Raw genomic sequence first — 22,508 nt, 5'->3', positions numbered from 1 at the left:
CCCTAGGCTCACCTTCGTCTACCCACCGGAGGGGAAGCGAGAGTGCTGCTGCTGGGTGGGACTGGGGGCAGAGGGCGTCCTCTACTACAGCTCACTGGGCCCCCATGGCTGCCTGGTGGATATCCATGGACCCTGGCTCCACCCCCACCGCGCTGACCTGAGATGACTGGACCGGTGCCGGTTCTCTGTGTGCCGGTTCTCTGTGTGCCGCCGTGCAGACGCGCGCGCACGTACAAGCACTGTATCTGGTGGCAGAGTTGGTGTCCCTGTTTCACTTGTTCTGTCCTCACGTGGGTTCTCTCTCTCTGTGATCCTGCCCTCTAGGTGTACCTGGCCTTTCTACCTATCTCTGTCTCCAGCTGCCCTGCTGCTTTCACACACACACACACACACACACATACACACACCTGCTCGCTACCACAACACACATAGAAGAGCCTCACACTCTCTCCCCAGCTGTCGTAATCCCTCAGCCACTGTGCTGTGTCTGGTAAAACACAATGAAACCAGACTCACACACTCTAAACGCCCTGCCATGCACTGAGACTTACAGTGTGCAGGAACAGTGATCCATCGCACCCAGTCTCACAAGCACACTTCACGCTCACACGCTCGCACATTGTCCTCAACAGTCAAAGATCAGCGTCTGTCTTCTCTCTCCACTCCTCCCTCATCCTCCTCTTCCCTCCCTCCACTGTCTCTCCTCCGTCCTCTCTCTCTCCTTCCCTGTGGCTAGTCTTGTGCTTCTCTGCCTCTCTCTCCACCTCTCCTGAACAAGCTGCTACCTACCGCTCTCCCTCCACATTGTCTAGTTTTCTGCTTCACCCTCCCTCTCTCATCTCTCCTCGTTCTGTTCACACTGTCAGCAGAGTAGTGTACCTCTCTCTCTCTCTCGTTTACTCGCTCGCTCTCCCCCTCTCTCACTCTGGCAGAGAGCGAGAGTGAATTGCTGCTTCGCTTCTGCTCGTAAGGAAGGCTCCCCACTGGTTTCTCTCAGCGTGCTAGAGGAATAATAGCTCTTCTTCTTCTCCTCCCTCCCTCTGCCTTCATCTTGCTCCCCTCACAGTTTGACTTCACACTCTCTCCGTCTCCACCTGCCTACTCACTCTCTTACACTCTCGGTCTGTCTGCAGGCACACGGCTCGTGCGTGTCCAGAGGATTAGAGAGGAATCATCGCTCTGCTCCTCCCTCCATTGCTCTGTTTATCCCCTCCTCTCTCTCTCTCATCTCTCACTGTTCCACTCCAAATACAACACAACCGACACACCAACCATTTTCCATTATCACTCTCTTCCAGTCTTGCTTTTCATCCATCCCTCCATTTTTCCCACCTACTGGTGTGCTTGCTCTACCTCTCCTCTCACCTTCTGTGTGTACACAGAGCGTTCACATTGACAACTGTGTTTATTGGCACTGGCATGGTGTTGGCGGATGCAAATGTAGAAGACTTGTCATGGTTACCTTTGCTGTTATGGTCACTCTCAAATGCACAAACACTTGCTAATTCTCTGGTGGAAGACGAGGGAGACGAGATATAGCAGAGATATTCGACGTTTGGAGCAACGTGGGAAAAGTCGAATGCTGCAGTGACTGTGAGAGCCTGTTGGATTTAGAGTAATTTACTCAGGTGATGCACCCCCCTCTCTCTTCAGGATCCAGACCCGTATCCTCCCAGATGAATACAGACGTGGGACTGACTTGTAAGCTAATGTATTGTACACAGTTCATATCACTATGTTACCCATCCTCTCACATTCAAGAAAGCATCCACTGTGAGGTTCAGGTGAAGACCATAAATATCTCCCAAGAGGGTCTTTGACATAATCATGTCCTGAGCGAGTGACCTATGGTCAGTACCAGTGCAGTCAGTAGGGGAAGGGATGAGGTATTCACCTTCACTATTCATGTGTATTTGAGAAAGGACAGCTCGAAGACTGGTATATAGGACTATAGGTGAGAGGACTGATGGTTGCTGACTCAGCACATCGATGTGCTCAGGGAGCCGCGTCGAGACACACTATAATGAAGTGATGCAGGTGAGCAGTGGAGAGCGTTCATAATGTGTAACGCTCTGCTCCACTCACGGCACACCATTGTCATCTACCTCATGCTAATGCAATCTGGCTCCATCAACGGCTCGCACATGTAGTGAGGGAGAATAGGAGAAAAACATGAAAACCATCGCTCTCAAACACACACGGAAATCTGTACACTCAAAATGACTGAAGGTCATGGGGAACCAAGATGGCTGGTAGCATTGATAGATTAAACGAGAACATTATTGTCCATTGCATTGTGAAATAGCCATAACATAGATATGGTTTACTACAGGCACAGTCTCAGAGGCACCAGTGTGTTGAGTGTAACTACTGTGAGTAGGGGCAGGGCGATGTGGGCACCGGAGGTTGCCTGGCTGGAAGGCACAGGGATTAGCGGTGCGGGGAGGGATCAGAGGCGGGCGGTGGGCCACTCTTTAGGTAAAAGATTACATTTGCACCCCGTTTAAGGGATAAGCAGCTTTGTCGGAGCTCCAGGCACCCACGGGACACTTCCAAACTGCCTGGCCAGGGGTAATTAAGGTTTAAGTAATTAAGGTTTAAGGCCTCCCCTCCCTGTCTGTGTCCTCCTCCTCCCCAACTCCATATTAATGCCCATGATTTTGGAATGAAATGTTCAACAAGCCACATACTTTTGGCCATGTAGTCTAAATTATATGGACTCCGTGTGAAATAATAGTGGCTGACATGAGTTTTGAATGACTACCCCTTCCTCAGTCCCCCATACATCTGTAAGGTCCCTCAGTCAGGCATTGAATTTCAAGCAGATTCAAGTACAAAGACCAGGGAGCTTTTTGACAGCCTCAAAGATGGGCAGTGATTGGTAGATGGGTAACAATAAATCAGACATTGAATATCTCTTTAAGCATGGTCAAGTTAATAATTATGCTATGGGTGATGTATTAAACCACCCAGACACATCAAAGATGCAGTCGTCCTTTTGAACTGAGCTGCAGGACAGGAAGGAAAATGCTTAGGGATGTCGCCATGATGCCATTGGTGATTTTAAGAGTTGGCTGTGATGGAAAACTGAGAATGGATCAACATGTGTGACTCTACAATAATGACCAAAATGACAGTGAAAAATATACAGAATAAAAAAGATTCCAAAACATGCATATATATGTATGCAACAAGGCGCTAAAGTAATACTGACAACAAAAACAGCAAAGGAATACACTTTTTGGCCTAAATGCAAAGCCTCATGTTTGGGGCAAATCCAACACATTACTGAGTAACTGCCTCCATATTTTAAAGCATGGTGGTGGCTGCATCATGGTATGGGTATGCTTGACATTAGCAAAGACTGGGGAGTTTTTCAGGATGAAAAGAAACAGGATGGAGCTAAGCACAGGCAAAATCATAAAGGTAAACCTGCTTCTCACCAGACACTGGGAGATGAATTCACCTTTCAGCGCGACAACCTACAACACAAATCTACACAGGAGTTGCTGACCAAGACAGTGAATGTTTGTGGCCAGGTTACAGTTGGCTTAAATCTGCTTGAAAATCTATGGCCAGACTTCAATTTTGTAGGCAAGAATTTGGAAAAGAACTGCCAAATATTGCACAATACAGGTGCACAAATATCTTAAGAGACTTTTCCAAGACTCACAGCTGTAATCGCTGTTAAAAGGTGTTTCTAACATGTATTGACTGAGGGGGATGAATACTTACCTAATCAAGGTAGTTTTGTTTTTCATTCATCTTAAAAAATATATATTCACACTTTTACAGTATTTTGCGTCGACAATGGACAAAAATGTACAATAAAATCCATTTGAATCACACTATGTAACACAAAATGTGAAGAAATCCAAGGGCCGTGTACTTTCTACTGCCACTGAATAATAAGTTTGAGCCACTATTTTCGCAAAGGTCACACGACAACCAAGATATTTTCATATACCACAAGCACCATGGATACACTGTATGTAAACTAGACCCTTTTAAACATTGCTTACAAAAATATTTTACAATTTCAACAATGTATTGTTTTTTAAGCTGTTGAATAGACTTCTGGTGCCAAATTCAAATTTCATCTAGAGACTTATGCTTGTGGTCGAGAGACAATTTTAAGAAATCATACGAAACTTCTTTGCAATCATACTAGACACCTTAATGCATGACTTATTTGTTGAGAAGCACAAACAGATATAAATAGCATAATCAGAGTCAAAACAATTTCATTAATTAACTTGCTTTAATGAAATCAAGTCAGATTACAGCAAATAAAGTGATTTTGTACACAACAGATGTAACTGAAAGAACATACCCAAGTCCAAATCTTGACAAGTGGCTTTAAACGTTAGTCTGCCATTAACAGCCTTGTTATTCACTCAGGAATCCACTCCTTCTAATGAGGGCATTAATCTGGATGGTTTTGCAAGAACGAAAGACAAGATCACCAACTGGGAGAGAGCCCCCTTCTGAAGCCTTTAACATTCCCAACTGATGTTGACAGACCCAGAATCAGTGGATTTAAATATCCTGCAAATTAACTCAATTGACCTCCAAATGCATTAGAACTGACCCTGAATCTGACTGACGCTATCTGGATTGGGCTGGTTCGTGTTGCGTGAAAATATCAAGGCACGGCAAATAATGTTCCAAATCGTGGTGACTTGGATCTTCAATATTTTACAACACAGATTTAAAAGGGTGGCAAATCCATCACTGACTTAAAATGGGCTGAGTTGATTGGAGACATTTGAGGGGGCAAATAGTAGCTCTCTGGCTGGCTGTCGCCCAGTGGCGGTGGGTGCCGCTGTGTTGTGAGTGACATCACAGTCCTGAACAGTTCCATAGGTTGGTTTGGTCTCTAGGTGATCTCCTTGAAGGCCCTCTTCTCAACATACTTCACCTTGTGTCTCCTCTTGAACCTGTGGGAGGAGGCAGAGCGCACAATCAAAGCACTTCAATGGCTTATCAAATCAAAACCATATTCTCTTGTATAAGAAAAACAAAAGGAGATGTGGAGGGGAAGCAGCACGTTGCCCTCAGTTCCCAGGAGGCTGTTTACACAACAGCTCCCCGAGTTCCATGATTGTCTTCACATTTCCGGGGAAATACTGTGAGCGCAAGGATGGGTTCATCACTGGACATCGTCATGCTTAAGCTGACTGAACCAAAAAGGGGGATACTACAACACATGTTAGCCAGCTAACTTTGATAAAACAACTAAAGTAACTATTTTCTGGTTCATTAAGACAGCTAAATGTGTGTTTGGTTGTTGGGTCAATTAGACCAAGCCAATTTAAAGCTCATCTTTCTAAAAAAAAAAAAATCACAATATTATGGCTAACGCATAGATCCTGCTTTGTAGTATACCTCTCTGGAAACAGCCAATAATGCTAACAAATCTAGAATGTTCTACTATGAAAGTTATGAGTTAATGACATACACAAACTACTATGTATAAATATATACCTGACATGAGATGCTGTTTGTTTTACAGAAAGGGAGAGAATAACTTACTTGGCTCGTTCTCTGGGCTCAATCATGTTCCTCTTCTGCATACTCTTGAAGCGGTCCTTGAGGACACTGCCCTCTGGCTGCAGGACACATAATTACATGTGGAGAAGGGAAACATGTCAGTACACATCAGTAAATCCATATAAATAAATAGTGCTCTGATGAAGGACCTTGCTCCAAAACGGGTCAGCATGTGACATTGTGAATTAAGTTGCTATGCTGTAACTTTTTCAGCATTTCAGTTCCACATATATGTACATGGGTTCAAAAGGCCAGCCCAGTGTGAATGTATTGTAGACAGTGAGGGGGATAGTCAGTTAGTCACAAACCTTGAGTGTCCGCAGGGATCCAGGAATCTCATCACTCAGCTGGATCTCTAGATCCTGAGCCTGGAACCTGGGGAGATATGTGAGGGACCATTTCAGACAGAGTATGGAGATCACAGACAGGACAACGGCACAGACGAAACTCACACTAAGGGGAAAGCAGCACTATGGAAATCAGGCAAAATTATTTGGTTTGGAATGGGGTATAGGTTTTTCTGGAGCCCATCGTTACAGAAATGTCTAAGGCTTCTTCCAGTTCATACTAGGATGCGTTTGACCTGCTTTTCAAATTGGCCAGGAAGCTCTATGGAGGACCTGTTGCATCTCGCTCTAGATATAAATTGTAATAAATAACGAAGATGGTAGATGAGAATAGTGGCATTCCTGTGGAGGTACTGACTTGAGTCTGCCGAGACGTCGGGGCATGGACTTCTCTGCCTCCTGGTTGGCCTTCCGCTGGGCCACCCTCTCTCTGGTCCGCTGCTCCCGCCTCTTCAGGGTCGCCTGGATGGAGCGCAGCTGGAAGAGCTGCTGCTTCTTGTCAGTGAACGCCCTTGCCGCCTGCTTCTGTTGTGACTGCACAGCAAGAGACAGAGACACCGTCGGTCAGATCCTAAGCTAGCACATGGAGGGGAAAAGCTAGAGCACATTAGGGGGAAAAGGCTTTGTAGTCTTGCATGCCTTTATCTTGTCAGCTCGCTCTCTCTTCCTTTCTTTCTCGGTCTTTTTCTCCTGCTGCAAGCCACCACGAATAGAAACATCCTCTTCCTCCTCCTCCTCATCTTCCTCCTCTTCCACTAGCCCTTCCACTTGTTCCTGGAAGACTGTCTCCTGCAGAGAAACAACAGAGAGAAAGGTCAGGCAAAATGGAGCTGAAGGACCACATACTGTTCTGAATTGTGTAATGATGAACAGTGGGGGGGTTCTGTTGTCGTACCTCAGTGGCAGTATCTTCTTGTTTGACAGCCAGCTGTCTCTCTATTCTCAGCTCCGCTTTCTCCCTTTTCACCTCCACCTCATGGGCCTCTAGTAACAAGGCCTGGGAGAAAAAGGTCAGCACTTCCAATACATCAACCACGGCATTACTCAACATGAAGAGACAGAACACCACACATATCATGGGAGCAGAAACATTGATAAATTGGCATTGGCATTTAAATCACTGTTAAGTGTATTAAGTTACCTGATGGGAGAAGAAGTCTGGGTTGTAGGAGCCTCCAGGGGCTATGACCTCCACTGCCGGGAGAATAGAGGGCTTTGCGTTGAGCTTCTCTGGTCGCTAAGAGTGAACAAGACAGCGTTTAAAACTTCATGGTAAGACAAGAGTAAATATACAAACACTCCTATTTGCCTAAGTATCCCTTTTCACTATACAGCACATACAATACTAGAGACACTAGAAACTTTAAGGCAGTGACAATTCTGCATTCTCACCTTCACACGACTTTTCCCTGTTTGCTCAAGGTAGTAAGGATCTGCTGTCTCTTCGGCTGCAATATGAAGATGGTCACAAACACTGACAGAAGAACGCCAACAATTTATTTGACTTAGTTTAGCATTTTGAATAGCCAAACTTACCCTCTCCTCCCCACAAGTCATAATAGGGTCTGTCTGGGAAGTTGTTGGCTGCCGTCTTTGCCTTTGACGTTTTAGTTGCCGGTCTGCGGCTCAAGAGCCGTTTCTGTCTCCGTGGCAACACACCCATGGCCGCCAATTTCTCGGCATTCTCTGCAATGCGGCGGAGTTTCTTTGCGTTTGGTTGCTGGTGGGCCAAAACACTGGGGGGGAGAGGAGGGAACTGAATTTTAAGTAGTGTCCTAAAGACTTCAACAGTGTGTACAAACACAGCTTATTATGAGCAATAAGCTAACCAAAGTACACTTATCTAAATACAGCCTTGCTGCATGGCTCCAGTTTACAAAGTGGGGGGAAATCTGCGTAGTCTTAGTTTGTGCACACATTAGCAAAACCTTTCGCAACACAAAACAAAAACAAGTATTTCTTATTGGACAAGTTCAGGTGGTCCCTTCCCGTTTGTTTCCATTTCATTACTAGTAAATACGACCCAGTAGAGGGGAAACAGCACATTGCCCTCAGTTCCCAGGAGGCTGTTCACACAACAGCTCCCTGAGTTCCATGATTGTCTTCACATTCCCAAGGAAATACTGTGAGCGCAAGGATGGGTTCATCACTGGACATTGTGCCATGCGCAACCTGACTGAACCGGCCGAACCATCTCCAGCTAAGGGCCAGGGAAGGATGGGGGTGAGAGGGCAATTGTTAGGGTATATCAGAAAAACTCACTCTTTAGGCGGAGGGACAAGGGAGTCATGCTGCAGGATCAGGTCTATCCTCAGGGGCCGTGAATTTGACTTCTTCCCCTTCTTTCTCTCTTGGACTTCTAGCAGACACAGAAAACACAAACTTCAGTTATTTGACACTCCAAACATTAAAAGTTGAAGCAGAAAATATATTTTACGTAAACAGTGGTATTGCTTACCTGGCTGGACACCTTTTTTCTGCTCTCCGATGTCCACAAAGAACAGGGTATCATCTGGCTTCTCAGATACCAGTCCTCTGTCGAATAAATTATTAAAAGAAAATGTAAACTAGGCAATTAAATTTGAATCAAAATATGTAGCTAAGGCATAAAGCATGTGTTAAACTGTAAATATAAGTATTAATAACGTTAGCTAGCTAACGTTAGGTAACGTTACATAAAAGCAGCCGAATCATAAGACATTATAACGTTACTAGTAAACCGGTCAAGAAACGATTCAGTTTAGGTGTGTTGCGCAAGGTTGATAATTATGAGGGTGATTATAGTTAGGAATGTAGGTAGATTTTTATTTATTTTTAATTTAAACGTAGTTATCTAGCCAGCTCCCTTGGTTAACCAGCTTAGCTTGCTTGCTAATTAGAATAAACACATTAGCATTGCTAGCTAGCAAGGTACAACTTCCATTTTTGCAAGATGTTGACTTGGACTGATTGACATGCAAAACTAGCTTGCTAGAATAATCACAGATTTTTGATAATGTCGCAATACCTGCTAAATAATCGCTTATTAGCAGGTAATAACTAGCAAGACAGCTAGCTCTGTTGGCAAACATGCTGCTCACCCTGTAGCTCTTTCCTGAAGTCTCACGTCATCCAAAAACTCTTCAACATCTTGAATATCACTGTGTTTGTTCCAATTCTTTTTCTTATTCTTATTCACACGCTTTCTCCGGCCACTGTTCAAGTCATCTGATTCGGCCGACGATTTAAAAGATATGAATCCTGGCTGCAACGCTGCCACGCGTTTGAGTCTCTTAACCGCCGCCATGCTGGATCAGCCTTCTTTTCTTTCATGAGGTTTAACGGCAGTTGGCATCCAATAAATGTTGCATTACCGCCACCTACTAGACTGGAGTATAACTCCCTTAAACCTTGCTTGAAAAAAATACTAAATAAATACAACAAGTAGCCTACCATCTAACACTACTAAAAACATAATAATAATGTACAAATAAAATACCATACTCCACTATTTAATTCTATTTAGTCCTACTTCGGGCCAACAGCCTGAAAGGATGGGACACCACCACTTAACACACCCTGTAACTCTTCTGATGTCAAGTCTAGCACACTCAAATACTTATCTGCAGCTGACTCCACAACCTTTATTTTCTGGGACTTACATTCCATCCCTGCAGTACAGTTGATAACCATTGCTATAAATGCCAAAAATCCAATCTTACTGAAACTTATCTCACTTGTTGGTTTATCCCTATGTACTGGTACAGATCTACTACTCACACCACTCCTCTCAGGATCCCTCCCCCTTGACCCATCTTCCTCTACTTTCTTCACTGCCTCAGCATATAACAACTTCTGCACTACTCTAACCTTGGAAACCTCAACCTGCCTCTCTCACACAGGACATTTCTGATCCCCAGCCCAATGGGCACCCCTACAATTAACACATACCACTACTTTCCCCAATGCTACGTATTTATTTCTCTCATGCCCTTCTGCACACTTCTCACACCTAAAAACCTCCCTCCTACACACTGATGCCACATGCCCATAAGCTTGACACCTGTAACAACGTAAAGAATTCGGCACAATAGCTCGTAACGTCACTTTCTTGAGTGCAAAACATTTCTCATCCCTTGCCCCCATTCGTTTAACACAGAGCACCTGCTCCCTCTGACCAGCAGAAACACATACAATTATCACAAGAGGACTTCTGGTTATCTTCACCGATTCCACAGCACCCAACTCTGCTTTCATCCGCCCTGAGACCACTAATGGATCTGCCAAAAGGCAAGGGTCCACTTTTTCCAAAAACTTCACTCCTACGGTCACAGACTCATCTTTATCCTGACCCTCGGTGCAAGCCTCGGGCTCCGAGAACTTCACCACACCTACGATACTTTGCCCTCATTCACTTCCATTTCTCCTCCTCTCTTCAACTCACTCTGCTCACACTTTCTACCATTCTTCTTTAACAAAGAATCTCCCTTTTTTCCCGCCATTTTTAACCTACCTGTCTTAGACTTCCTCTGCCTCTCTTTTTCCCTCCATTCTTCCTCCGTATTCCAAGTATAAGTCTCCTTATGATAATACTGCACTTCTGCTGACATACACCTTGTTCTTGCCTTGTCAAGGGACGCCATTTAACCGGCTTTCACAATCTCCGTACAATCATGCTGGATCAGCGTCGTCTTCTGTGGGGATTATCGGCAGTTGGCATCCAACGTTATGGTGCATTACCGCCAGCTACTGTATTGGAGTGTGGGCCAGAAACAGACATTAACTAAATCCTACCTGCCAGGTCCGTTGCTCTTAAAAAAGACAACAAAATATTTGAGACTATATCTAATGACGTTCTACTCAATATACACTTTAAACTAATTTCCTGTATCCCCTTCTCCCTCATATTAGATCTCAGCCTCTCTCTTTCCCTCTGATACTTCCCACACTGTAGCAATACATGCTCCACGGTCTCTGTTTACTGGCAATAATGCTTTCCTATCACATTTAAGGACTTATTCAACTGACTGTGTCCCACCCTTAATCTTGTAAAAAATAGCCTCCTCTCTTCTGTCCCTTCCCGCCGTCTTCCCCTCTCTGACTTTCCTCGGTATGTGAATAAATTCCTGCCCTTAGTATCTCTATTCCACTACTCCTGCCATCTCTGCACCATCACTGTCCATATCAGGCTTTTTGCCTCTGCCTTGCTCATTGAAACTACAACATCAACACTACTAAGTGCTTGTTTCACCAGTACATCAACTGCCTCGTTCCCCTCCACCCCCACATGGGCTGGGACCCAAGTAAATTCTTATCTGTATACCCATCTGTCTAATCCTGCCATGGGTTTGTAGCACCTCATAAAGCAGGTCGTCTGCTACGTGACCTAAAGGACTGGAGACTCCTTAGCACAGCACATGAATCAGAGCGAATAACTACTCTGTCTGGCTTGACTTCCTCCACCCACTTCAAGGCCAACAGTATGGCCATCAGCTCCGCCGTATATACAGCCAGATGATCTGTAATGCGTTTCCTGACTCTCACCCCACATTCATGCACGACAAATGCTGAGCCAGTACGTCCTGTCCTCAGATCTTTTGAACCATCTGTGTATATGGCAACAAAATCCTGATACACAGTATCTAGACGTCTCTTAAACAAAACAGATCGATCACCCTCCCTATCTTTCTGTCGTCTCTCCAACACTTCTAGATTAACTACTGGAGGCGGGAGTAGCCATGGTGGATTTACAGAAATAGCTACCATTGGACTAAACTCCCTTCCATACAGTCCCATCTCCTTCGCCTGGGTATTACCCACTCACCCAAAGCTTGTGTTCTGTCTTCGCTCATGTTCCCAGCATGCCGGTAAAATCCCTTTTGCAGGATGAGACACCCCATGTCCCTGTAGGGTGACCCAATAATTAATTGCCAGCTGCTGTCTCCTAATCTGCAATGGCATTTCCCCCATCTCCACCTGTAGTGCAGCCTCTGGGAGATGTCCGAACAGCCGAACCTCTTCCTCAACGTGATCAAGACAATTGTGGACTACAGGAAAAGGAGGACTGAGCACACCCCCATTCTCATCGAAGGGGCTGTAGTGGAGCAGGTTGAGAGCTTCAAGTTCCTTGGTGTCCACATCACCAACAAACTAACATGGTCCAAGCACACCAAGACAGTCTTGAAGAGGGCATGACAAAACATATTCCCCCTCAGGAGACTGAAAAGATTTGGCATGGGTCCTCTGATTCTCAGTAGGTTCTACAGCTGCACCATCGAGAGCATCCTGACTGGTTGCATCACTGCCTGGTATGGCAACTGCTCGGCCTCCGACCGCAAGGCACTACTGAGGGTAGTGCGTACGGCCCAGTGCATCACTGGGGCCAAGCTTCCTGCCATCCAGGACCTCTATACCAGGAAGTGTCAGAGGAAGGCCCTAAAAATTGTCAAAGACTCCAGCCACCCTGGTCATAGACTGTTCTCTCTGCTACCGCATGGCAAGCGGTACCGGAGCACCAAGTCTAGGTCCAAGAGACTTCTAAACAGCTTCTACCCCAAACCATAAGACTCCTGAACATCTAATCAATTGGCTACCCAGACTATTTGCATTGCCCCCCCTTTTACGCTGCTGCTACTCTCTGTTTATTATCTATGCATAGACACTTTAATAACTCTACCTATATGTACATATTACCTCAATTACCTCGACTAACCGGTGCCCCCGCACATTGACTCTGTACCGGTACTCCCTGTATATAGCCTCGCTATTGTTATTTTACTGGTGCTCTTTAATTATTTGTTACTTTCTATTTCTTATTCTTTTTTTTAGGTATTTTTTCTTAAAACTGCATTTTTGGTTAAGGGCTTGTAAGTAAGCATTTCACTGTAAGATCTACACCTTTTGTATTCGGTGCATGTGACAAATAAAATTTGATTTGAATTGAAATGAAATATATGCATTAGGCCCTAATCTATGGATTTCACATGACTGGGAATACAAATATGTATGTTGGTCAAAGATACCTTATAAAAAAGGTAGGGGCGTGGATCAGAAAACCAGTCGGTATCTGGTGTGACCACCATTTTACTCACGCAGCACGACACATCTCCTTCGCATAGAGTTGATTTGGCTGTTGATTGTGGCCTGCGGAATGTTGCCCACTCATTTTCATTGGGTGTGTGAATTTGCTGGATATTGGCGGGCACTGGAACTCGCTGTCGTACACGTCAATCAAGAGCATCCCAAAAATGCTCAATGTGTGACATGTCTGGTGAGTATGCAGGCCATGGAAGAACTGGGACATTATCAGCTTCCAGGAATTGTCTACAGTTGGGGCAGTGCATCATCATGATGAAACATGAGGTGATGGCGGCGGATGAATGGCACGACAATGGGCCTCAGGATCTCGTCACGGTATCTCTTTGCATTCAAGTTGCCTTCAATAAAATGCAATTGTGTTTGTTGTCTGTAGCTTATGACTGCACATACAATAACCCCCCCGCCATCCTGAGGCACTCTGTTCACAACCTTGACATCAGCAAACCGCTCGCCCCCAGATAACACAATACATGCTGTCTGTCATCTGCCCGGTACAATTGAACCCGGAATGAAATAGTGAAGAGCACACTTCTCCAGCGTGCCAGCTGCCATTGAAGGTGAGCATTTGCCCACTGAAGTCGGTTACGACGCCGAACTGCAGTCAGGTCAAGACCCTGGTGAGGACAATAAGCACGCAGGTGAGCTTCCCTGAGACTGTTTCTGACAGTTTGTGCAGAAATTCTTCGGTTGTGCAAGCCCACAGTTTCATCAGCTGTCCGGGTGGCTGGTCTCAGACGATCCCGCAGGTGAAGAAGCCAGATGTGGAGGTCCTGGGCTGGCGTGGTTGCAGTTGTGAGGCCGGTTGGACGTACTGCCAAATTCTCTAAAACGACGTTGGAGGCGGCTTATGGTAAAGAAATTAACATTCAACTCTCTGGCAACAGCTCTGGTGGACATTCCTGCAGTCAGCATGCCAATTGCACGCGCCATTAAAACTTGAGACATCCGTGGCATTGTGTTGTGTGACAAAACTGCACATTTTAGAGTGGCCTTTTATTGTCCCCAGCACAAGGTGCACCTGTGTAATAATCATGCTGTTTAATCAGCTTCTTGATATGCCACACTTCTCACTAATAGGGGTGTAAACAAATGTGTGCAAAAAATTTGAGAGAAACAAGCGTTTAGTGTATATGGAAAATTTATGTGATCTTTTATTTCAGTATATGAAATATGGGACCAAGAGTTTACATTTTGATTTTATATTTTTGTTCAGTGTATATAGTGAAGAAAAAATAATAAAATAATAGCACATCTATCCAACTTTCTCTGATGTACTGTGTAGTGGTGCACTTCATCTCTAGGTACAGTGCATTCGGAAAGTATTCAGACCCCTTTACTTTTTCCACATTTGTTATGTTACAGCCTTATTCTAAAATGGATTATATACTAAATGTTCCTCATCAATCTATACACAATACCCTATAATGAGAAAGCAAAAACAGGTTTTTAGAAATGTTTTCAAATGTATTAAAAATAAAAAACAGAAATACCTTATTTACATAAGTATTCAGGCCCTTTGCTATGAGACTCTAAATTGAGCTCAGATGCATCCTGTTAACATTGATCATCCTTGAGATGTTTCTACAACTTGATTGGAGTCCACCTGTGGTAAATTTAATTGATCGGACATGATTTGGAAAGGCACACACCTGTCTATATAAGGTCCCACATTTGACAGTGCATGTCAGAACAAAAACCAAGCCATGAGGTCAAAGGAATTGTCCGTGCAGCGATGCGCCCCATCCAACCTGATAGCGTTTGAGAGCATCTGCAGAGAAGAATGGGAGAAACTCCTCAAATACAGGTGTACCAAGCTTGTAGCATCATACCCAAGAAAACCTGAGGCTGTAATCGCTGCCAAAGGTGCTTCAACAAAGTACTGAGTAAAACATTTTTTTTAACGTATTTTGCTTTCTTACAGTTTTTCCTCAGTCGCTTTGGTGCATTTTTCACATCATCCCTAACATGTGCAAAATAATAAGTGCATTTCTCAGAACAATTTGTACAAACTGCAATATACAATAGATATGTTTCTAAAGCTAGTCAGTCACTAAAAATCCTTAGTACATCTCTCAAAAGTAAATATTCATGCCAATGATCATGTCAGTGTCATCAGAATGATACGTCATTGAGTCATTGTTCACGAACAAGGTCGTCAAAATGTTTAGGCATGTTATCAATGTAACTGTGTACTTTGACAGTATTACCTGATGTAAACTTAGGCTACAGTTTGGATGACAGTTACTGTATTGAAAATGCACAAGGCTGCACTTCTATGGCATATATCAATTTCAACAGTACTATTTACATATTACTGTATGTGGGTTATTGATTGAAAGAGACTGGACAACACAAGGGGCACAAAGGAAAAAAAACTAAATTAGAAAGAAACACAGGAAACCACCCCTAAGGCACAACTTTGCCCGCAGCACTGTTGTGCTGTCTCTACACATCCAGACGTTCCTGTCTGTCGGCCCACATATTCTCATCCACATCACACCGGATATTTTCCCTTCCAATGCAACGTGGAAAGAATCTTTTGGAATGCCTTATCCATCCTCTGCAGGGGTCTACTGTGATGTCCTCACATGCTGCATCCATTGCAGCCAGCAGGGTCATCTGTGTGTGTGGCTGACGATCGTACACCTTCCACCTCCATGCTGAAAAGAACTCCTCAATTGGGTTAAGGAATGGTGAATAAGGTGGGAGGAATTCTATGAGCATCCTCGGGTGGGTCACAAACCATTGCCTTATGATGTTTGATCGATGGAAACTCACATTATCACAAATGACCACATACTTTGGCAAATCCTCTCTAAACAGACCCCTCTCATCATCAGGGATGAGAGCCCTGTAGAGAGTCTCTAAAAAGTTGAGTAGATGCTGGGTGTTGTATGGCCCTATAAGGGGGATATGGGTTAGGACACCATGCTCCGAAATAGCAGCACACATGCTGTTATTTCCTCCCCGTTGGCCTGGCAAATCCGCAGTAGCTCTGTGACCGATGATATTCCGACCCCGCCTTCGGTCAGGTTGAAGCCAGCCTCATCCACGTATACAAAGTTGTGAGAGGGTTCACGCTATATCCCAGAACACAGTTGAATTTGTTTTGGTAAGGAAGAGTGACATAAAATGTACATATATTGCATGTTCCTTCCACAGCAATGGAAATGTGTGCAGTTTATACTTACTGTACTATGTATCACTATAAAATGTTGCTGTAAAGTAGTTACATAGATATCTGTTTTACTGGTACCGTAGCTCCTTAACTCTGTCCTCATTCCTTTGGAATGGTACACGCTACAGCTGTTTCATACTCATCTGGTTTCTATGCAGCACCCTGTCGATGGTTGAGATACTAAACGTATGGATGTTTTCAAAGACATCGTTGTCTTCTATAATGGTCCTTTGTATTTCCCTGAGTCTCATGGCATTGTTTGCTCGGACCATGGTGCAAATAGCCTCCTCCTGTTGAGGTGTGAAAAGGCGTCCTCTGCCACCGGTTTGAGGTAATCTTGCAGTCCTATGTGGGGAAAAATGCAGTGATGCATCGCACACTTTCACATAGACAAAAACTATGCGAACACACATTTTACTGTAAAACATACAGGTGGGTGCATGTAAGGTGCAGTATGTATCTGTATAGAGTATATTTCTGTATGCTGTGAAATACAAGTGGACTACTGTAATATGAAGCATTGTAGGAAGTATACAGTATACTGCTTATATACAGTAACAGTGCACTGTACATTGGTGGACATACCTGTTCTCTCTTCGAAACGTTTGAACTATTGAGGACACGGTTGATCTCCCAATATTCGGCTGCACCCTTCGACCCGCCTCAGCCATTGTAAGGCCATGATTGACAACATGGTCTACAATAGTGGCCCTTATGTCATCAGATATGCGCCTATGTCCTCTTCTGCCTCTTCCTCTGTTTTGCCTTCCACCACGCATCCTTGCTCCTCTTCTTCCTCCTCTTGGCTGTTGACCCTGTTCGTTTCCTGGTCCATCCATTATTGGAAAATTGCAACTCTGTGTTGTGGTCTGTCTATATATGCTTGCCAATTGATTCTTCATGAGATGCACCTTTGAGCAATTTAGACAACTGGTTGATTGTTGGTTGAACTAACACTTTACATTCCATGAGTGAGGGTCAATTTCACCTGCACGATTCATCAATTCACGTTTTTGTACAAAAGGTCTAATAGAAATGTGTAAAACTATGCTTGACAGTTTATGACAAATAGTTCAACAATTTTGCATGTAATGGCTTATGCAAGGAACTAATGCCTAGATGTTTTGAGGGGTAAGACTATTCAACAGAGAACCATCTACTATATTTTGATCAACATGACATGAGCAATTGATAATGTGGAAAAAAGCTGACACTTGTACATTATCAATTGCAATTTGTTCAAAGGAATAAGAAATTGCTTTAATGATGTGCACAAGTGACTAGATGATTTGGAATTTGTACAAGTAGTATCAAGAATTGCACTTTTGATCTGAGAAATGCACCAAAGCGACTGAGAAAAACTGTATTATGGGGGTATTTAGTGTAGATTGATGAGGAAACATAACAATTTAATACATTTTAGAATAAGGCTGTAACCTAACAAAATGTGGAAAAAGTCAAGGGGTCTGAATATTTCCAAAGGTATTTATTTAATAAATGTATCTGCCTGCTTTTATATTGGTCTCTCCTGTCTGTAGAAGAATGCCTACTGTTGTGTGTTTATGCTGGTGTTAATCTGTATGGTAGCCATACGTACTGTATATATTTGAGTGTGCGTCTGTGTGTACAGATTGTCAGGTGTGGGACAGTAATTGACAAGGACGCTGATCCGGTGGCTAGATTAGGTCAGTGTGGGTGGAAACTAGGAATGAGGGACAGCTATTCCTGAACTGGAGAACATATATATAGACCAAGATTTTTCTGTCCTGCTGCCTGACCCACTCACACATAAATTGATGTACACAATAGATAATTACCCTAATTTACTTCAGAGGACAACAACCCTGTTAGGCATTTCTAATCAGGTGCTACTTTTTTATATTATTAGCAGATTTGTTTGCAGACTTGTTAAAATGAACAAGTCTGCAAACTACACCTACAATATAACAAATAGGTATGTGCATAGGAATTATGTGGACATCACCTGAATTACCATAATGAACAGGTTTCTACTAGTTTCCTGAACATGCTAAGCAACATGGTGGAAAACTTCAGACATACTTGTTCAGGGGGGAATTCTAAAAGTTGATTTGTCCTGTCCAGTGTCCACCCCTGTGAGAGATGTGCTATTCTGAGGCCCTTGCATGCTTGCAGCCTCAATCATATATTTTCACTTTAACTGTTCACTTCTAGCAGTTCATTAGGACAGACTTTCACAACTTTCACAATAAAACAGAATCTAAATTGGTGTGAATGTTGAAGAGAATGCAAGGGTCTCTGAGGCTGAGCCCAGTTGTTATGCTAGTGTTAATGTGGTTATCAATGTGATGACTGAACAAGTAAAGAAACAAAGCACTTTTTGAACATTCTCTATAGGGATGTTCTCTCTCTGATCTGAAGACTTCACATAAAAACAGGGACACATAGAATGACACTGTGCTCTACGCCAGACTTACCACAGCTGAGAACAAATATCTGATACAATGATGTTTCTGTAAGGTTTCAGTTTTATCCTTGATAGAGCAGCACAGCTCCAATGGTCTGAATACTGTTGAAGGGATACCTAAAATAATGTTTAGTATAGGGCTCTAAGGATACCCCTCCATCCATGGTCTTCACTTCATTCAGAGTATGGCTTGTCTATATGGCTCATTGTTCAAATGTGGTACTTTACTGCCCTCTATTGGTCGTTTTTTAGCTCCAAAAATTATTACGAGAACAAACCATGTTTCAATTTGTATTTATTATTTATGTCTTTCCATTGACTCAGCTCAGTACTGGACACTTTCTGTGTAACTCCTTTACACACGTATTTTTAAAATATATATAATCACACATATCTATTTTGTCCTTTATTTGAAACATTTGACTGAGATCGTTAACGCATTCAAAAACACCAGATTGTTCACAAGAATTTCGCTACACTCGCAATAACATCTGCTAAACATGTGTGTATATAACAAATAATATTTGATCAAATGTGTGCTTTTTACAGCTCTGGCCATAATATTAAATATCTATGTTAGTAGTAACTGATTCAGTCAATGAACTAAACAAAACTGACAGACGTGTAACATCCATTTATTACCACATATGAGAAATCTGGAAATTACAAACATTGTTTTATTTAAACATCTTAACATTTCAAATTCCAATTAAGAAACAAAAATTATTTAAGTTAAAAGGGTGACACATCAACCTGAGAAGCAAAGGGGAGGTCTAAATATCCGTGACCATTCCAATTACAGCTCACATAACATTAACATACATGATCACTTTACCAATTAGACTGTTTTTGGTTTGCAAGAGAGCATTGACCACCAGCTCCATAAACCTCACAAGGCCCCTCAGGAGTGATCACTAAGAACACTGGATTCGCTATTTGTTTGCAAAAGCCTTAAAATGTTGTCTCCAATTATTTATCGCAGAAGCCAAATTTGAGAATTCAAAGACAAAGGGAAAATAGTGCCAATCATATAAGAGGCAATGAAATGAGAATGAACAATCTAGAATCCCCTTGGACAGCCAAAACAAATCACAAGCTTCAACACCTGTAGAAACGATAGCTTACGTCGATTTTGTTTTCTGTACAAAATTTTATTTGAATCCACCTTCATTTCATTCACAAATATTTTTTCTATGAAAAATGTGCGTAAGCATAAAAAATAAAAGTAATACCCATGATAATGATCAATATTGTAATAATAAACAATTGCTCCAGAGAGGTTTTTGAATTGTATACAATTTGCTGTGCTGATCAGAATCTACACGCTCACACACAAAGGGTAGGGTCTGGACTCTCGTTCAGGTGTTGCCATGAAAGATACCAGCTCAGTCTCTATTTCACTGGAAGAGTGGGGAAGGAGGAAGGGGACTAGGGCAGTTGTTCTAGCACCCTGCAGAGAAAGAGGTACTCCCCTCTGCAGACAACCTAACCCCATCCTCCTGTGACCACAACCTATGTCAGATTCCCTGTCTTGTTTTATCTGATCTCTCCACACGGCATCATGACAATGGAACATCTGATTTGATGGTGTGGTGGTGGGGGATCTGACCAGCAACAAGCAGGTACATGCACAAAAAAGTACCCATAATAGTCTGCTGCCGAGAGTACTAAGAAAACACCACTATACACGTTATTCTTATCATAATCATTGTTTCTCTAAATCACTACCAACATAAGAGGAGAGGGTGAGGGAGGGGCAGGGAGAGGGAGGGATGGAAGGGCAGGGAGAGGTGGAGGAGGGGAGGGCAGGGAGAGGTGGAGGAGGGGAGGGCAGGGAGAGGTGGAGGAGGGGAGGGGAAGGGAGGGCAGACTGGTGAGGGGAGGAGAGGTAAATCAGGTAGGCGTCTAAGCACGCTCCCCACGGATACGACGTGCCAGCTGGATGTCTTTGGGCATGATGGTGACACGCTTGGCGTGGATGGCGCACAGGTTGGTGTCCTCAAACAGACCAACCAGGTAAGCCTCGCTGGCCTCCTGCAGACAACAAAGAACAGGTTGGAGAAATGGCTCACAACAACACACTTAAAAATGTGTGGACAATATCAACCTGTAAAATTATATTTTGTCATACATTCAGGCACATGATCGAAGCATTCCTCTTCAGTGTGTGATTTAAAAAAAGTCATAATGCAATTATTGTCCTCCTGCCTCAAACTTGAGATATGTGGTTTATGACAGCTTGTGTCCCTTAGTTGGGGTTAGCACTGACCTGCAGGGCTCCAATGGCTGCACTCTGGAAACGCAGGTCAGTCTTGAAGTCCTGAGCGATTTCTCTCACCAGGCGCTGGAAGGGCAGCTTGCGGATCAGCAGCTCAGTGGACTTCTGGTACCGACGGATCTCACGCAGGGCCACAGTACCAGGCCTGGAGTAAAACACAACACAGTTAGAACAATCCCATGACTAACACCACTGTATGGATTCATTACAAAAATCCAGAGTCAAACATGTCATCAAACTCTTTAGGCCTAAATCCTTCTCTCTTGCATCAGGTGGTGGAGTCATAATAAGGGCCATTAGTGTGGCTCAGGGACAGAGGGCAGCTTTGGCAAGACCTTTCAGCCTCTCTGTCACTCTCACCTGTAACGATGGGGCTTCTTGACCTCACCTGTAACGATGGGGCTTCTTGACCCCACCAGTAGAAGGGGCACTCTTGCGGGCAGCTTTGGTGGCCAGCTGCTTACGTGGGGCTTTGCCTCCAGTAGATTTACGGGCTGTCTGCTTGGTACGGGCCATGGCTCCTACAAATCACCTGAACAAAGGGGAGAACAACAATAATTACTATAGCTTAAACTTTTAGTCATTGCAATTATACCTGATAAGTAACTGCATTTTTATTCATCCATTACCTCGGCTGATTCAAAACTTTCACAAAATGTGAAAAGCCCTGTGAAACAAGATTATTTCTGTACAGTAATTGGGTGTTCCACTCACTGTCATTGAACACATCTAGAACCAAAAAAAGTGTTGAGAGGCGACAACATGAATCTTCCCAATCAAAGTCGACAGTGGGCCAATCAATCAATCAATGGGGGAAAACGACGGCATTGGTAGGTTAGTCAATCTAATTGTGTAAACATATGACTAAGACCAATCAGCGTGTGTTCTGTCACGAGGAGGCGCGATCTACAGCTCCTAGACCTTGTTGGTAGCGACCGCCCACTCCGCTGTGACGATGGCGGCTGCTTGATGCGCAACCGGGATAAAGACCAGAGGCAGAAGAGCAAAGGAGTACCACTAAAAACTTTGATATTTAAATAAACAGCTGTTTGACAATATCATCAAACAACTAATATACATAGAAGACATCTCAGAGAACTCGTATGTAGGCACAGAAAAGGAATTCGACCCCCAATGCCTGCGTACAACCGAAGCGAACCCGCGCATAATTTGAATTTTTTTAATCCAGTTGCACTAGCTGTAGAAAAGGCTGCAATTCTGTGCCGTTTCGACAGTGGGGTTTGTTATTTTCCTCTACAACGAAAACGAGATGGATCTCCAACAAAATAACACCACAATTGAAGCAATTTGAAACTTTTCAAATGTGAAGATCGTGTAAATTAAAAGCAGTCGAGTGTTTGACTTACCTACACCAAAAGTGGTTAAAAAGAATGTGAGAAGTGTTTAGCTTGTCTGGCGGTGTCAGTATTTTCTTCCTCGTATCCACAATGGGAACAACCGTCCAGCGGGAAAATGGCCGCTATGTCAATCATTTCTCCCAGAATGCCATAGTGTATACAAACATTTCTTGTTACGTTTCATTTTTGGCGCTTCAGACACATCTTTGGATATTTTTTTGTACGCCACTGAATGTTACTTTGTATCAGTCTCCAAATTTCATATGCGAAC

General features: G+C 43.6%; 2 protein-coding genes across 2 annotated transcripts; both read right to left on the bottom strand.

The window, feature by feature from the left end:
* Positions 1-4,247: 4,247 nt before the first annotated feature.
* LOC120028366 (ribosome biogenesis protein NOP53-like) lies at positions 4,248-9,192 on the bottom strand. The gene is made up of 12 exons (XM_038973585.1): positions 8,981-9,192; positions 8,359-8,435; positions 8,163-8,259; positions 7,437-7,636; positions 7,293-7,348; positions 7,042-7,137; positions 6,796-6,897; positions 6,540-6,689; positions 6,259-6,434; positions 5,862-5,928; positions 5,536-5,612; positions 4,248-4,940 (listed from the first exon to the last, which is right to left on the bottom strand). Exons 1-12 carry the CDS (start codon positions 9,184-9,186, stop codon positions 4,880-4,882), a joined length of 1,365 nt encoding a protein of 454 aa, XP_038829513.1. The 5' UTR covers positions 9,187-9,192; the 3' UTR covers positions 4,248-4,879.
* A 10,023-nt stretch (positions 9,193-19,215) lies between these two features.
* LOC120028808 (histone H3.3A) lies at positions 19,216-22,378 on the bottom strand. The gene is made up of 4 exons (XM_038974048.1): positions 22,247-22,378; positions 21,268-21,411; positions 20,871-21,024; positions 19,216-20,635 (listed from the first exon to the last, which is right to left on the bottom strand). Exons 2-4 carry the CDS (start codon positions 21,393-21,395, stop codon positions 20,507-20,509), a joined length of 411 nt encoding a protein of 136 aa, XP_038829976.1. The 5' UTR covers positions 21,396-21,411; positions 22,247-22,378; the 3' UTR covers positions 19,216-20,506.
* Positions 22,379-22,508: the final 130 nt, after the last annotated feature.

This window comes from Salvelinus namaycush, chromosome 34 (genome assembly GCF_016432855.1).
Source record: "Salvelinus namaycush isolate Seneca chromosome 34, SaNama_1.0, whole genome shotgun sequence".
Taxonomy (NCBI): domain Eukaryota; kingdom Metazoa; phylum Chordata; class Actinopteri; order Salmoniformes; family Salmonidae; genus Salvelinus; species Salvelinus namaycush.
Note: the sequence above shows the minus strand (reverse complement) of the source record. Positions and strands in the feature narration are given on the sequence as shown.